The 16,617-nt window shown below is 43.3% G+C and overlaps 1 protein-coding gene across 1 annotated transcript in view; it reads left to right on the plus strand.

Moving 5' to 3' along the window:
* KIF15 (kinesin family member 15) overlaps positions 1-4,760 on the plus strand; it is a 118,167-nt gene extending 113,407 nt beyond the window's left edge. The window contains exons 34-35 of the mRNA XM_068236320.1: positions 1,394-1,504; positions 4,645-4,760. Coding sequence (XP_068092421.1) covers positions 1,394-1,504; positions 4,645-4,719 — 186 coding nt within the window. The 3' untranslated portion in view covers positions 4,720-4,760. The remainder of the gene's footprint in view (positions 1-1,393; positions 1,505-4,644) is intronic.
* The last annotated feature ends 11,857 nt before the right edge of the window (positions 4,761-16,617 follow it).

Here is a 16,617-nt window from a genome sequence, read left to right on the forward strand (position 1 = left end):
TCTCTTGCACTGTAGTTTGAACACTGCTTGTTAGCTCTGATTTTAAAGGAACACTATCGATTAACACGTTTTTTTTTCAATTAAGATAGGAATTGTTTGGGACGTGCTGTTAAGTACGGGTGTATACATTTGACTGCTTATCTGTTTGTTTACTGTTATCAAATCCCTTTCACACTTCCCTGACGCCGATTCTGACGGGCCAGTGAACCATGAGGGCCCGTTTCCACTGTTGCGACGCGATTTCGCCGGCATCCCGACGCTTGTAAAAACGCATGCGGATGCGTTTCCGCATGCGTTTTTACCCGCGATTTCGCGTGCGAAATTAACCATGACTCTGCCAGGGCAAAATAACATTGAAAAAGGTGCGAAATCGCGGGTAAAAACGCATGTAAAAAATGCATGCGTTTTTCCTATTAAATACATTCGCGGCGATTCGCATGGATTCCCGACGCAGGCGAATTCTGTGGGTCCCGTCGTGCAGATTTGGCCCGCCGCCAAATCGCTCCCGCACGCCGCACATATGGAAACAGCCCCGGCCACTTCAATGTACCAAGCGAATCCGCATGTCGGCGCCGCATGCGGATTCGCTATGGTGGAAACGAGCCCTGAGAGGAGGAGGATTCCCGCACACTTTTAACCCTGTGTGTTAGAGAAAGCTCTCACTGCAGCTTCTTGTCTATGAGAGCTGTCTGCAGAAGAGCAGAGGAAATGTATCTTATGTGCAACTTAAACATTTGTAATAGTATGTGAAAGCTGACTCCAGAGGCATTTCTTATAACTGCTTCAATATTACACTGTTCTTAGCATGTCAGACTGCAGAGATTCACCTATGCAAATGAGACATTCCAAACGTAGCTAAAATCTATACATAATGAATTACAAATTTTGCCTCTTATAGTTAGCATGAAAAGTAGGAAAATGTTTACACAGCTACTTAGACATTATTTGTACATTGTCATTTTAGAATGCTTGGTTTGATAATGTTCCTTTAAGAAGCAGTGTAGCAAAGACAGAGGATCAGCATGCCAGAAAGGAGCTTAGAATTTGTAGAAAGAAGTCCGCAATTGCAAAACCTGTTTCCTTTAACAAAAACGTTGCCTAGTTTCTGCTCATTTAGTGATCAAAGCTTGCTCCCCACTGTGTGAAACAGATGTGTGCAGAGCTGACCAGATCCACAGAAATTCAATAAAGTCTGTTGCTGTTTATATATTAGAACATTATCATCAGAGCATAGAATAAATATCACTGCTAAAATTGATGCAAGCCTATTAGGAATTAGATATAAATATTAATATAACCATTTTTTTTTTTTCAGCAGCCGTTCATTCAATTGGATCGTGATAAACATAAAATTCATGAATCTCAATGAGACTTTCAATTCTTCTCCCTGCAGGAGTTAAAACTGCTAAGAAAACAGATTGCATCTCTTGTAGAAGAAAATGGAAAATTACTTGGGCACCAAAACCCGCAGCAGAAAATACAGTATATAGTGAAACTTAAAAAGGTATGACAATCTTCCCAGGTTATTACATAGAGGTGTATTCATATCATTATACAAATGTACAATGCACAATTAACGCTGCGATCAGTCTTTTTTTTATATATATTTTTGTGGTCACATAATGCATTCTTTTTAAACCAAAATGGATATGTTCAGTTGGGTGAACTCTCTTCAGTGTTGGGGATCAGTGGCTGAAGTATCAGTGAGTAAAATATGTAACTGTTTCCCAGTCCCTTCACTCTAATAAACTTTTATAAAAAACCTGGCGACTTACGAACAACCCGCCGATACGAACGGCATGGATTCTGTGTTTCCATGGGAACAAATAAAAAAAAAAAATTTCAAATTGGACTTTCAGTTTTTTAGAAAATAGATTTTTAAAAATACAAAGAAAAAATGGCTTTTAAACTTGTATAAATAAGTACAGAGGGCAGCGGTGACACAGAGAGGGACACTGGAGGCACAGGGGGGCACAGAAGAGGTACAGGGGACAGAGATGGCACAGTGTTCCGACTTAAGAACAGATTCAGGTTAAGAACGAACCTACAGTCCCTATCTCGTTCGTTAACCGGGGGCTACCTGTATACAGAATGAACCTTTTATCCAACAATTTAATTACCGTATTTTTCGGACTATAAGACACACTTTTTCTCCCCCCTCAAATTGGGGGGCAAAAGTGAGTGCGTCTTATAGTCCGAATGCTACAAATTTTGCCTGGTGCCTCTGTCTCCTGCGATATTTTTCCCGCGGGTGAATGGAGAGAGGTTAACCGCTAATGTAGCAGCGTGCACGGAGGGCTGCTAACGCTGCAGGGAGAAGATCCAGTGGCTGTTAATGGTTTGCCCGCTACCTGCTGACAAGCCGGGTGAAGGGAGAGAGGAGTGAGCCTGTAATGTAGCAACCTGTCACTGTTTGCACGGAGGGCTGTAAGCGCTGCATTCAGCAGTTTTTAATTGTCATCCGCTGCCCAATCTAAAACTTACATGCCGGGTGAATGGACAGAGGGAGCTAAGCGGCGAATTCACCCAGCATGTAAGCTTTAGATTAGGCAGCGGATGACAATTAAAAACCGCTGAATGCAGCACTCACAGCCCTGTATTTTTAGTGGTTTTGTTTTTCCTCCACGTAAAAAAAAATAAAAAAAAAAATCGGACAACTCTCTGCTTTTTTTCCCCCCGCATACCGTCTGTTTTCATGCACTTACAGAATTGTACTAAAAAATGAAAAGTTACATGCGTAAACCGCAAACAGGAACGCAATAACGTGATTTAAACCGTGGATAGGATGCAATCCTATTGTAATGCATAAACAAAGAACCACCTGCGACATTGTACAGTCAAGTGTGGTGTATATAAACAAATATTAGGCTCAAGCTACAGTACAGGGACTGCAACAATAAAACAGAAATAAGTAGTAGGCAGTGTAGGCATGTGTATCCTGCGCTAGATGGCAGTGTTGGAAGGCAGGAGAGATTTCTGCTTCCAAAAGAGATAGTAAATTGCACTATAGAATTTTTGCAGTACTCTGTGTTCTTATTTCCAAACATTGGTGCCATGAGAATGTCCAGAACTTCAGACCGTTCTGTAATGCTGAGCATAAACGGCTCCATTTTGCCGCTCGATTCCGCGCCCGATCATTTTCCACGCTCGATTCTGCAGGCAATTCTCTTATCTTCCGCTCGTTTTTCTTATCTTTTCCCATTGTTCTCCATGCAGAATCGAGCGTGGAAACAATCGGGCGGGAGATCAGACATGTCGGAAATTATCTATCGATCCATCTAAATGGCTCAGAATCGAGTCGTGTATTCCCAGCATTAGAGTACCGTTTCTCCAAAAATAAGCCTTAGCAATGTTTTTTCAGGATTTTTGAGTAATATACATAGAATGCAGCATGACAGATAGACCCTTCACCAAGGAAAAGCCGGCCACTTGACGTGCCTGTGACATGAATGACGCCTATGGAGAGACCATGAAGATTTTAACATCTGCGTGATTGAAATGTACATCTGGTAATAAAATACACGGATTAACCAGCAGCCAAATCACTGCTTGGTTGTTTTTTTCCTTTAATAGCAGCATGTTGCATATTGATGTTAACTCGCTGAGGTAAAAGGAAATGCTACATATGCAGCCTTTAAGCCAGATTGCTAACGTGATCTGTGTGCGACAGTCCCTATTCCATCCACCAACACCACATGCAAAAACCTAATTGTATTGTATGGTCGTATATTTAAATAAATGCTGATTTATTTATTTTTATACGATAAATGTAGATTGTTGTTCATGGAAAAACAAATCAAAATTATTCTAACCCATCTAGGAGCAAAACTTAATGTAATGCCCTGTCTTGTTTTGGGGAAACACAGTATTTGGCTTCATAGGTCAGCAAGCTTTGGCATTCCGATCTGCCTGTTCCTGTTAGCTGTACTGTGGAATGGCTGTGTTTTCTATGCACATAAAAACAAAGTAATGAAGTTGAAATTGTGCTTGCTCATCAAACATGGAATTAAAGAGACACTGAAGCGAAAAAAAAATGATGATATTATGATTTGTATGTGTAGCACAGCTAAGAAATAAAACATTAAGATCAGATACATCAGTGTAATTGTTTCCAGTACAGGAAGAGTTGAGAAACTCCAGTTGTTATCTCTATGCAAACAAGCCATTAAGCTCTCCGACTAAGTTAGTCATGGAGAGGGCTGTTATCTGACTTTTATTATCTCAACTGTTCCTGGACTATTTACTTTTCCTCTGCTAGAGGAGAGGTCATTACTTCACAGACTGCTCTGAAAGACTCATTTTGAATGCTGAGTGTTGTGTAATCTGCACATATTATAGAATGATGCAATGTTAGAAAAAACACTATATACCTGAAAATAAATGTATGAGAATATTTTCTTTGCTGCTAATCTTCTAGTAATTATTCATAGTACACAACCAATTCACTATATCATATATTTTTTTTCGCTTCAGTGTCTCTTTAATCCCCCTCTAAACTAACTTACTTTTGTATACACCCGTATGATATTCAGTCTGAAGCCAGATGGCACAGTCTTTATCTGTTGCTGTGGCTGACAGACTTTATGCATTCATTTTTATTGCCTTTCCATTATATCACATGATTCTTGTTTCTTTCTTCTGCAGGAGTTAAACAAGCTGCAAGAAGAAGTCCTGTTGCTGAGAGAAGGCAAAACAACTGAACCCTCCTCAGAAATATAAAATTCTCATTTATACTACCATATAAACATACTGTAAATGTAGACACCACTGTCTGGGTATCAAACGTTGTGCTATCTATGCTAGTTCCAGGGAACAGTATGTGTGTTTTATTCAGCGCCAGTAATCTTACCACCCCAAGACCAACACAACGTCATATCGCTGAAACCTATAGATCAGTTTGGGAGTTTACTGCCCCCACATCCTCAGCAGAGGGAAATATGGAGAGACCATGCAGATTTTAACATCTGCGTGATTGAAATGTACACCTGGTAATAAAATTCACACGGAAGATTAACCAGCAGCCAAATCGCTGCTTGGTTGTTTTTTTCCTTTAATAGCAGCATGTTGCATATTGATGTTAACTCGCTGAGGTAAAAGGAAATGCTACATATGCAGCCTTTTTTAAGCCAGATTGCTAACTTGTTTCCCTAATTATTCTTTTCTTGGTTATGGATACAAAGTATTCTTGGGAACTGATTTTTTTTTACCCATTTTTGTCTTGGTATTTTTGTACACCACAGCAGAGGTCACTCACTAGTGTGTCTGATGCCAGAGCTCTCCTGAAGCGCCACATCAAAGTCTTCTCTGTAGTAACACCAACAGGAGCACCCAGTGTAGGAAAATTTTAGAACACCCTTTTTTTGGGTGTGCAAACATTTCTGACAGGAATATCTCACCCCAGAGGTGGTCAAGTCACTTTACCTAGTGATCTCACCAGCGGGCATGGAGCGTGTGTTCCTTGCTAAGAGGTAGCGATCACTCTCCAGCTTTTCTCTTTACTGCTTTTTGTGGCCTGTGCTACAACTTAGTAGCTTCTATTCTGTTTTGCTGCAGTCATTGCATGGAGAGTGATCGCTGTTACCTGCTGTATGTGAGGAGAAAAAAAGACATTTTTGCTATTTAGGATCAGTGCACCTGTCACCCAGAATCTTCCTCTATTGTTTACCTAAATAACCAAGTTTATTTTCTTTATCATACATCACAAATAACTCTCCTGACTTTGTATCCATAACCAAGAAAAGAATAATTAAGGAAACAAGTTAGCAATCTGGCTTAAAAAAGGCTGCATATGTAGCATTTCCTTTTAGGGAGAGCTGAGTGTAAGGCCTCTTTCAGAAGGGCAGTGGACAGGTGGATTCACCACTTGTCAACTGCTTTCCAGCATCTACAGGCGCTTGTTAGCCCCTATGCCCCTGCATAGAATCAGATCTGAGTGTGGCCACAGCCATGCTCAGACTCTACATGTTGCGGTTCTTTGCTACCTGGTAACACTACCCCATCAGTGCTTGACACGGGTGGTGTTACAACCTCTGCAATTTCGCTGCCGTTAAATTCCACCCGATTTTCACTGGCAGATGGGATGCTGAACTGCTCAGCATACTCGCAATTCAGTTCCCAGCCTGAAAGAGGCCTACCGCTGCTTTCTGTCAGCTCAGTCATGTGTTTAAGGCAGCATGAACCATTTCAGGCCTTTGAAGTCAGGTGTGGGGAATTTATTAGAGCAGAGTGGAAATTTTGACTTATTCCACTTAACAACATACAGTGGTCCTAATCCTTCGCTGACCCTGATCTAAAACTAGAAATTAAGTCCTGTGTAAAGCTGTATTTTTAAAATTCTATAGTTTTGTCTAGGGACAGCTGCTGTTGTATGATTTCATAAGCATAAACATGGCAGCTTTTTCCAAAATAATGTTGACATGTAAATAACTGTTGAGTGCTTGAAGTCTGTCTTCTTTTTTATGTGTTTTTGTATATGTAATGTAGAGATGGTCAATGAAATGCAAATAATTTCGAGTTGATGCAAACTTGTATGCAAATGTATGCAGCTTGAAAATGAAACAATCGCATTTTACTCCAGCAGGGTTTGATCGGTTCATTTTCGAGCTGCATAAATTTGCATCAATTCACAATTATTTGCATCACATTGATCACCGCTAGTGTAATGTATCAAATGTGTATAGAAGTCAGATGTACATGTGCTCTACACCTGTATATGTAAACACACAATGGAGGGAGATGATACCAATTTGTTTGTTTTTTAAAAGTACTTTTCTCTGTAATTTAGTTCTCATATTGCAAATAGAAATTAAACATGGTTCTTGTGTAATTGTAACCTTTTAAACTATGCTGTTCTCACCAAACTTTAATAAATTGTGGACTTATTTACACAGAAGAGTTCATCAATCTGAGGTACAAATAATTATTTTCCATAATTTGTTTTTTATAGTTACTGCATTTTGACTACTCTCAGTTGCTTGCATTGCTGTCCTTTTTCCAACCTGTTAACCTATATTGATTGGAGAGTGGTAATGACTGTTTTTAATGCAATGCCTCCAGAGCTTCTGTAGATCATGGCTATCCAATACTGGCTTCTGGCCATATCCCTCACATACAACTATTTTCTCTGGCCCATATGCAAATCACTTTTTCTCCTAGGAGATAATTTTTAACCTTGTGTTTAAAATAACTTTTCAGCACTTTGAATAATTTTGACAGTACTTTTTCAACTATTTTTGGTATTTTTTCAATTGCAGTATATGTTCTTTCTTCCTGGTGGCTTAAAAGGCATTTTATTAACAAGGTGTAAAAATATCAACTTGGAGAACAACGGAAAATTGTAACTTACCTATCGGTAATTTTCTTTTCCCAATGCTTACATGTCATCACACATGGGTAGTTGCCCCACCCCCTCTACCCCATAGGACCCCCCATTCCCCCCTTCCCTAGTCTGTGTAAGCCTCGACTCACCGAAGCATACAAGAAGGGAGGGCCTGGTGTGATGACATGTAAGCATCGAGAAAGGAAAATTACTGATAGGTAAGTAACAATTTTCTATTTTCCCTATGCTTCCATGTCATCACACATGGGAGTTAACTAGGAAAAAGAAAAGAGGGACACAAATTTGCTGCACAACAAAAAACACTGATTTACAATTCCAGTCCACTTTGTAATGGCGCATGAAAGCATGAATCGAAGACCAATTAGTCGCCTGACAAATCTTGTCCGCTGGTACTTAGTTAAAGGCTGGCCAAGAGGTTGCCATACTGCGTGTTGAATGCGCCGAAATGCGCTGCGTGGGTTCTAGGTTAAGAGCCCTGTATGCTTGCATGTATTGTCTTTACAATTCTAGATACAATGCAGCAACCAGGCAACCCCTTTCTATAGCCACTGGGTATTGCCCACAGTCTTTCCGTATTTCTAAAATCTGCAGTCTTTTCCAGATAGATTTTAATTGCTTGAACTACATCCAAAGGATAAGCTTGCTGTGAAGGTAGGAAAAGTCCAATCCTGATTAAGATGATAGGTAGAAGTCACCTTTGGTACACATTCCTGGATCGGCCTCAATACTAACCTGTCTGGGTAGATGGTTAGATAGGGTTCTTTAACCTCCCTGGCGTTATGATTATTTGCGGCGGGAGGTTTTTTTTTGCCTAATTTTTAACATGTAACATGTAGCTAGCCTAGCACTAGCTACATGCTTCTCCCCTCCCTGTGGCGTCCGCTCAGCCCCTCCGATCGCCGCCGGCGCATAATCCCAACAGGAAATCTTGTTCTGAACGGGATTTCCTGTATGGGCTTCCCCCATCGCCACGGCGACTATCGCGGTGACGTCAGGGGGAGTCCCGATCCACCCCATAGCGCAGCCTGGCCGTAATTGGCCAGGCTGCGCAAGGGGTCTGCGGGGGGGGGCCCTCTTTCACGGCGGGTATCGGCAGCGATCGGAACAAACACGCAGCTAGAAAAGTGCTAGCTGCGTGTTTGAAAAAATTATGCAAATCGGCCCACCAGGGCCTGAGCAATCCTCCGCGGCGGCATAGCGGGATTACCGCCAAGGAGGTTAAACCCCAGAGCCTGTAGCTTAGAAACCCTTCTTGCTGACGCCATGGCCACCAAGAAGACTGTCTTAAAGGGAACCAGAGATGAACGTTTCACACAAAATAAACATATCAGTTGATAGCTTGTAAAGAATAAATGCTCTACCTGATAATTTTGCTGCTCTGGTGTGCCTTTTTTAGTGTTTGTTATCCATTATTGCTCCAGGAAAAATCAAATATGGCCGCCGGCTCATATCCCTTCTCCTTCTGGGTTATCAGTTGTTCTGGATGTGCTGTCTAGGCTATATGAGACTATGCTGCTATCTAGGCTAAATGCAGCCTTTCATCTATGTGCTTTCATTTTGGTATGATGTACAGCTGCCTGTAGGAAGTCTCTCTCATAGAAATGAAACTGCCCATATTATCAGTATCTAGTGCACACAGAGCACACAGGGATCATATTACAGCCACAGAGCTTCTCTCTCAGGAGCAGCAGCCTCTCCCATATCATCACAGCTCTCAGTATGCAAAGCAGGAAATCTAAGCCAGGAGAGGGGAAGGCTTGGGCTTGAAAAGACTACACAGAAGAGTGACTCAGCTATAATGATTCCAGGTCAAACCTCGACTGAATAGTCAGTGGATTCTTATCACAGTTGCTAATAGACTAATTAAGCAGATAACAATGAAACTAAAAGCAGGGTAGGTGTTTACTGTCATGTTCCCACTGATAAATGTAATAAAATACATGAGGGTGCTTTATCTCTGGTTCTCTTTAAGCGTCACATTCCACAAAGAACTGTCCTGTAATGGGTGGAAAGGGTCCTTTGCTAAAGCCTCCATAACTAAAGTTAAATCCCATTTCGGGAAGAACGTCTTTTTTGGTGGCTTTATTGTTAAAACTCCTTTCAAGAATTGTTTCACTAATGGATGGAAAGCCCAAGATATGACTGTCAGTGCCGAAATATGGACCTTCAGTGTATGATATCCTAAGTCTTTAGATAATCATCTCTGTAGAAAACTCCAGAATGTGTTTAGGTTCAGAGTTCATTACTTTAAAGTTTGACTCCTGTGAAAATTCAAGAAATCTATTCCAAATCCTCTTGTAGGTTTCATTGGTCGTGGGTTTTCTAGCACTAAGAATAGTCTTTATCACTTCTTGAGAGCATCCTGTTCTTAGCCTCTCTCCTTTAACATCTAGGCCATTAACTTCAGTTTCTGAGGGTTGGGGCGACAAACTGCTCCCTGAGTTAGTAAATTCTTCCTGAAAGGGAGAGGAAGTGGAGACCGTAACTTCATTTCCCACAGCAAGGAAAACCATAGACATGTTGGCCAGTAAGGAATGATTGCTATGATCGTCACATTCTCTCTGCATAGTTTTAGAAGTAGCGGATGTATCATAGGAATTGGGGGGGAAAACATAACCCATCTTGAAACTCCAGTCTGCCAATAACACATCCACCTCCAGAGCTTGACTGTAATGAACTCTGGAAAAGAACAGGTTGCACTTCGTATTCGCTGGTGTGGCCATACAATCTATTTCTGGTATTCCCCAAAGGCTACACACAGTCTCCCAAGAAAGTCTCCACTCGTTGTTTAGTCTGTTCCTGCTTAGGTAAACTGCTAACAGATTCTGCTTGCCAGGTATGTATACTGCTGTCATATTCCATAGGTTTTGTTCCGCAAATTGGAAAATGTTCGCTACCTCCTGTAGCAATGTGAAAATCTTCATTCCCCCATCTCAGTATGTAGGAGACCGCTGTCCTGTTGTCAATTTGAAGAATTAGTCTTTCCCCTGATTAGATGTTTGAATCCTAACAGGGCTTGATGTACTGCTCTCCGTTCTAGTATATTCGATGGTGTCCCAGTGTGATTATACCCTACTAGTATACCCTTTTATACCCTACTAGTAGACCCAAGCCCGGTCTTTTTCTCTCCGCCGCATGTTACTGCACACCCGGCTGCCCGCTCACACGCCCGCCTGGCCCCGTCATCCTGTCTCTGTGAAGCTGGGTCTGTGCTGCACTCATGCGCAGTAGCAAAAAGCACGGACCAAGCTACACAGGGACAGCGTGACGCAGGGACACGGGTTTTATTATAGAGGATAACATCACTGATCTGTTGCTAGTTAACCTGAATAAAGGGAAGATTCAGGGAGTGGGGAAAAAAAAAATAAAAAACCATATCCACTTACCTGGGGCTTCCTCCAGCCCGTGGCAGGCAAGAGGTGCCCTCGCCACCGCTCCGGAGGCTCCCGCTCGTCTCCGGTGGCCGACCCGACCTGGCCAGGCCTGGCTGCCAGGCCGGGCTCTTCTGCGCTCCAATCTGCGCCTCACGGGGGCGCGCTGACGTCATTGGACGTCCTCCAGGCTGTACTTATTGAATTTTTATAAACAAGGAAAAAAATTAACACAAACCATCCCCTAGCAATTCATTGACCTCACAAAAGGATAATGAATACAAATATTTAAATACAAATCTATCAGGGAAGGTTCGACTTAGCAAAGGTATATATAACAGTACTAAAAATCACAGCAAATGGGAGAATAAAGCTGGTCATACGCTTATAGATTTCCAACCAATGTTCCAAAACAATCTATTCCTACCAAATACAGCATGTCAATTGCCAATAGATTCCAGCAGGGAATCTATTGAAAATCGATCGAACAGCAGAGTAGCACTGTTCGATGTACCAATGCTCTTGCTTTACCCCCGATTGTTTTACATTTTTCACCCTATCTGATTGATTCTTTCAATTGATTTTGTTTAAAATAGATCAAAGATCGATCGGACATTTGGGGGAATCAATTTGCAGCAGATTAATTGTATATGCAAGGAATTGAATAAAAATCAATGTGTATGGCCTCCTTAAAGAGGAACCATCGCAAAAATCTTAAAACGCATACAAATAAGAAGTACATTTCTCCCACAGTAAAATGAGCCATACATTACTTTTCTCCTATATTGCTGCCACTTACAGTAGGCAGTAGACATCTGACATTACCGACAGATTTTGGACTAGTCCTTCTCTCTATAGGGGATTCTTAGCATGGCCTTTATTCTTTATAAAGACATCCCCTGAAAATGATTAATACAAAGATGCTGGCCAGCCTCCCTGCTCGCTGCACACTATTTTGGCAGTTGGACGGAGCAACTGCCATTCACTAAGTACTTTTAAAAATAAAGAAAACCCTGAGAAGATGGGCTAGTCCAAAATCTGTCTGTAATGTCAGATTTCTACTACTTACTGTAAGTGACAGCAATGTAGGAGAAAAGTAATTTATGGCTCCTTTTACTCTGGGAGAAATGTACTTCTTATTTGTTTGCCTTTAAAATTTTAAGATTTTCGCGACTCTTTAAGAAATTGTCCGCTTAACCACTTGAGGACCATGGTGTTAAACCCCCCTAGTGACCAGGCTATTTTTTCCTAATCAGACCACTGCAGCTTTAACGGCAAGCTGCAGGGCCGCACAACTCAGCACACAAGTGATTCCCCCCCCCCCCCACCCCCCCTTTCTCCCCACAAACAGATGTTTGTTTACTTATAAATAAATATTTGTCTTTATTTTTTATTAAATTTCCTTTTTTTTTTTAATTATTTTAATTCCCCTCCCTCCCCCATCTGCCTAGCACAGCGAACGGGTGTGATAGGCTTCAGCTTATCACTCCGATCGCTCCTGTGTCCCGCAGGGGGAAAGCCGTTTCACACGGCTGTCCCCAGTACAGCGCTGCTGTAGAGTTCAGCGCTGTACTAACTAAATAAGTCTCCGAGCGTCGATCGCCGCTGGGAGACTGAAGGCGGAGCGTGTGATCTCCTGCAAAACCCAGCCCCAGGACTAGACACCAATCTGGGTTAGGCGGTCCTGGGGGTGCCGCCGTGGTCATGCCCATTGGCCTGACGTGGTCGTTATGTAGTTAAAATAGTAGTACATCAGAGGTAAAGGTCTTGAACCATTGCATTGATGTCTAATGCTGGGAATACACGGAGCGATAGTGTGTTATCAATCGAGCCGCTGATGGCTCGATTGATAGTTTCTGACATGTCTGATCACCGCACGGATCGATATACCGCTCGAGCGGGAATCGATCTGGGGGGACGTGGTGGGAGTCGATCCGGCGGCTAATCAAGCCGCCGGATCGCTTCGTGTATTCCCAGCATTAAGGCTCTATTCACAATAGGCAGTTCGGTAAAATTATTTTAGATGGCAAAATACCTCATGCGGTATTTTACACATTTTCCAAATTCACTAAAATTTTCCCCCATGAGGCAGAAGTTCGGGAATTTTCTGAACAAACATGCCTCAATTCACTACGCCCTGCTCGGTACGTGTCACTAGCCTTCAAGCAGGGCAGCAGGCAGGGAGCTGTGTGTGTGACTCTGTTTTCTGTTCAATGCAGCCTGTCATCCCTTTAGAAGTGCTGCAGCCACCAGGGGGAGCTCTTCTGTATGCTACAATACAAATATGCACATCTAAAGGGATGCCCACAGAATTGTCAGCTTCCTCTGAGTTGATACACTATAAGACCCACCCGATGCCCCATCACATCAAATCAGAGTGAGAAGCAGGCTGTGCGGCTCTCCCTATTGGCTGCCTGGCTCACCCCAAAGGCTGTCTGTCAGTGTTACCGCACAGAGACAGCATGGGGAGAGCCAGTTATCGGCTGTTGTGAGCTGAAGAAAAAAAACAAAGCACTTTTTGCTGGTAAATTAAATGCGGAAATGTGTGACTTGACATTTCCCAAGGTAATTACCGGACAAGTCGGTAATTTACATCACTAGTCGGTAACTATGATTTTCTGTGCAGAGATAGGTTTAGTGAATTGTAACTAGGGAAGGTGATCGGTAAAATCAGCTGTTTTGAGCATTACCAAATGCGGTAATGCTTCGTGAATAGAGCCCTAAGTGGGGGGATGACAAACTTAATACAATTATTAATTATTTCACTTGATGAGGATGAAAAACTATAATAGGCTTATGTACTGCCTATTGCCATGGAAGGTGGGTGGGGTGGAGGGATGATGGCATGGCGCACAATGGAGCTGGAGGGATAAGAAAGAGAACAGTGGCCTCAACCTGCACTCAGCTGAGAGCCATCTAGCTTGTGTAGAAAACATGAGTAAAGGTGCGTACACACATGCGACTATAGTCGTTTGTAACGATCGTTCCCCGATCTTTACCAACGACGATCGTTACAAAAAACGAACCACCGACTATTAAGTCTAACGACGAACGAGGCAAATCGCTACAAAAGAAAGTTCTGTCTCGGCGGATTTTTCCCAACGACGATCGTTTGCAAAAGTAGTACATCGTTGGAAACGATCGTTCGTACCAGGCTGGACATGCGCATTTCACTTTTTCTCCATGGAATTTTACAATTTTATGCGCAGGCGCATTAAGTGCTTTTACGTGGTGTAACGTTCGTTCTAACGATGTGATCGTTACACACTTTTTAGAACTAACTTTACTTCGGTCGTTCTTTCATCAATTAAAAGATCGTTCGTCGTTAACAACGAACGATCGTTGTCGCATGTGTGTACGTAGCATAAGAGTTTTTAAATGGCATAATGCCACAGGGGCTGCTTATCCCATGTCCTGCATGATGATAAAGCTTTGTAGGGTGGAGTCTTGTGCAGAACAGTGAGTGTTACACCCATTTCGACAGCAATCCAACAACAAGCTCCTCCGACCCCACGGCACCGTCCAGCTCTGTCCTTTGTGTCCACGTCATTCCGTAGAAACCCCATCTGTTCTCCTTGCTTGCCATGCTCCTGGGAATCACATGCACCTTTGTTTGCATGGCCTGGGGCGGAGCTTCTGCGCTGCTGGTGGTAACGCCAGGGCTATTTAAAGTGAATCCAAGGTGAGCATTTTATGGAGACTGACACATTTTATTTCCTTTTAAGCAATACCGGTTATCTGGATGTCCTGCTGATCGTCTGCCTTTAATACTTTCAGCCAAATACCCTGAACAAGCATGCAGCAGATCAGGTGTTTCTGACAATATTGTCAGAACTGACAAGATAAGCTGCATTCATGTTCAGGTGTAATTCAGACACTACTGCAGCCAAATAGATCAGCAGAGCTGCCAGGCAGCTGGCATAAAAGGAAACCGATATGGCAGCCTCCATATCACTCTCACCTCATGTTAGTTTAAAACCCTGGCCAGGCACCGCTGCACTCAGTGCTGTTTGCTCACAGCCACAGCTTTCTTTTCTGCCAGTGTACAGATAATTTGAGTCAATTGCACTGGTCTCCTCAATTGTATCTGCCAATGTGTCCTGTCTGTTTCGTCAGTCTCTCCTGTTCAGTCCGCCTAGTCAGTCAGACCGGCTAGTTCCTCCTGCCGGTCCTGCCCTATCTATCTTGATCTGCTGGTGCAGCCTAGCTCCGTTCAGTCAACATCCAGCCTGCCTTGTAGGCCTGTCCTGTCAGTCACTTAAAGGGAACCTTTAGGGCTCGTTTCCACCATAGCGAATCCGCATGCGGCGACGAGATGCGGATTCACTTGTTACAGTGAAGTGGCCGGGGCTGTTTCCACATGTGCGGCGTGCGGGAGCGATTTGGCGGCGGGCCAAATCTGCACGACAGGACCCACAGAATTCGCCTGCGTCGGGAATCCGTGCGAATCGCCGCTAATGTATTTAATAGTAAAAACGCATGCGTTTGTTACATGCGTTTTTACCCGCGATTTCGCACCTTTTTCAATGTTATTTTGCCCTGGCAGTGTCATGGTTAATTTCGCATGGCACCCTGCCATGCGAAATCGCGGGTAAAAACGCATGCGGAAACGCATCCGCATGCGTTTTTACAAGCGTCGGAATGCCGGCGAAATCGCGTCGCAACAGTGGAAAGCCCTTAGGCGAGAGACCTACCATATTTGTTTCCTTTTAAACGATACCAGTTGCCTGGAGGTCCAGTAGTGTCTGAATCACACACATCAAATGAGCATGCAGCTAATCTTGTCAGATGTTTGTCAGAAACATCTGGTCTATGTGCTTTTTCAGGGTCTATGGCTAAAAAAGTATAAGGCAATGGATCAGCAGGACAGCCAGGCAATGTGCATTATTTAAAAGGAAATACACATCAGCCTCCATATCCCTCTCACCAAGGGTTACCTTTCACATTAACTCCCTTGCCGTCACAATTCTGGCAGGCATTTTTTTTTATTTTTTTTTAAATCATCCCCCTATCCTTCGGCGATCAGAGTAAGCAGGAAATCACGTTCAGAACGGGATTTCCTGCTGGGCTTCCCCGGTCGCCATGGCGACCGAGCGGGATGACGTCATGGACGTCGGGACGTCAGAAGGAATCCCGATCCCCCCCTCAGCGCTGCCTGGCACTGATTGGCCAGGCTGCGCAAGGGGTCTGGAGGGGGGGGGGGGCGGCGCGGCGGGTAGCGGCGAATCGGCGGCGATCGGAGACTAGCAGGCCCCAGCGGGGCCTGAGAAATCCTCCTACGCAGGTTACCCCGAGCTGAGCTCGGGATAACCGGCAAGGAGGTTAAGTAAACTAAAGACATGGGGGAGGGGGGGGGGGGTTTAACAGATTTTCTCTCCCTGCTGATCTGGGATCGAAGATCTTTGCAAATGGTGATTGTAGCTGTGAGATTAACCACTTGAGGACCACAGCCTTTTCGCCCCTTAAAGAGGAACTCCAGTGAAAATAATGTAGTAAAAAATGTGCTTCATTTTTTACCATAATTATGTATAAATGATTTAGTCAGTGTTTGCTCATTGTAAAATCTTTCCTCTCCCCGATTTACATTCTGACATTTATTACATGGTGACATTTTTACTGTGGGCAGGTTATGTAGCTGCTCCTAGCTGTTTGGGCTGTTAGAGACAGCTGTAAACAGCTAATTCCTGTCTGTGAACATTGTTACATTGTGGCAGTTTGCCCAGAGTACCGCGGTACTCAGAGCTTCTTGTGGGAGGGGTTTCAGCACAAAATCAGTCATACAGCGCCCCCTGATGGTCTGTTTGTGAAAATCATATTTCTCATGTAAAAGGGGGTATCAGCTACTGATTGGGATAAAGTTCAATTCTAGGTTGGAGTTTCTCTTTAAGGACCAGAGCCTTTTTCTCC

This window comes from Hyperolius riggenbachi, chromosome 5 (assembly GCF_040937935.1).
Source record: "Hyperolius riggenbachi isolate aHypRig1 chromosome 5, aHypRig1.pri, whole genome shotgun sequence".
Lineage (NCBI taxonomy): Eukaryota > Metazoa > Chordata > Amphibia > Anura > Hyperoliidae > Hyperolius > Hyperolius riggenbachi.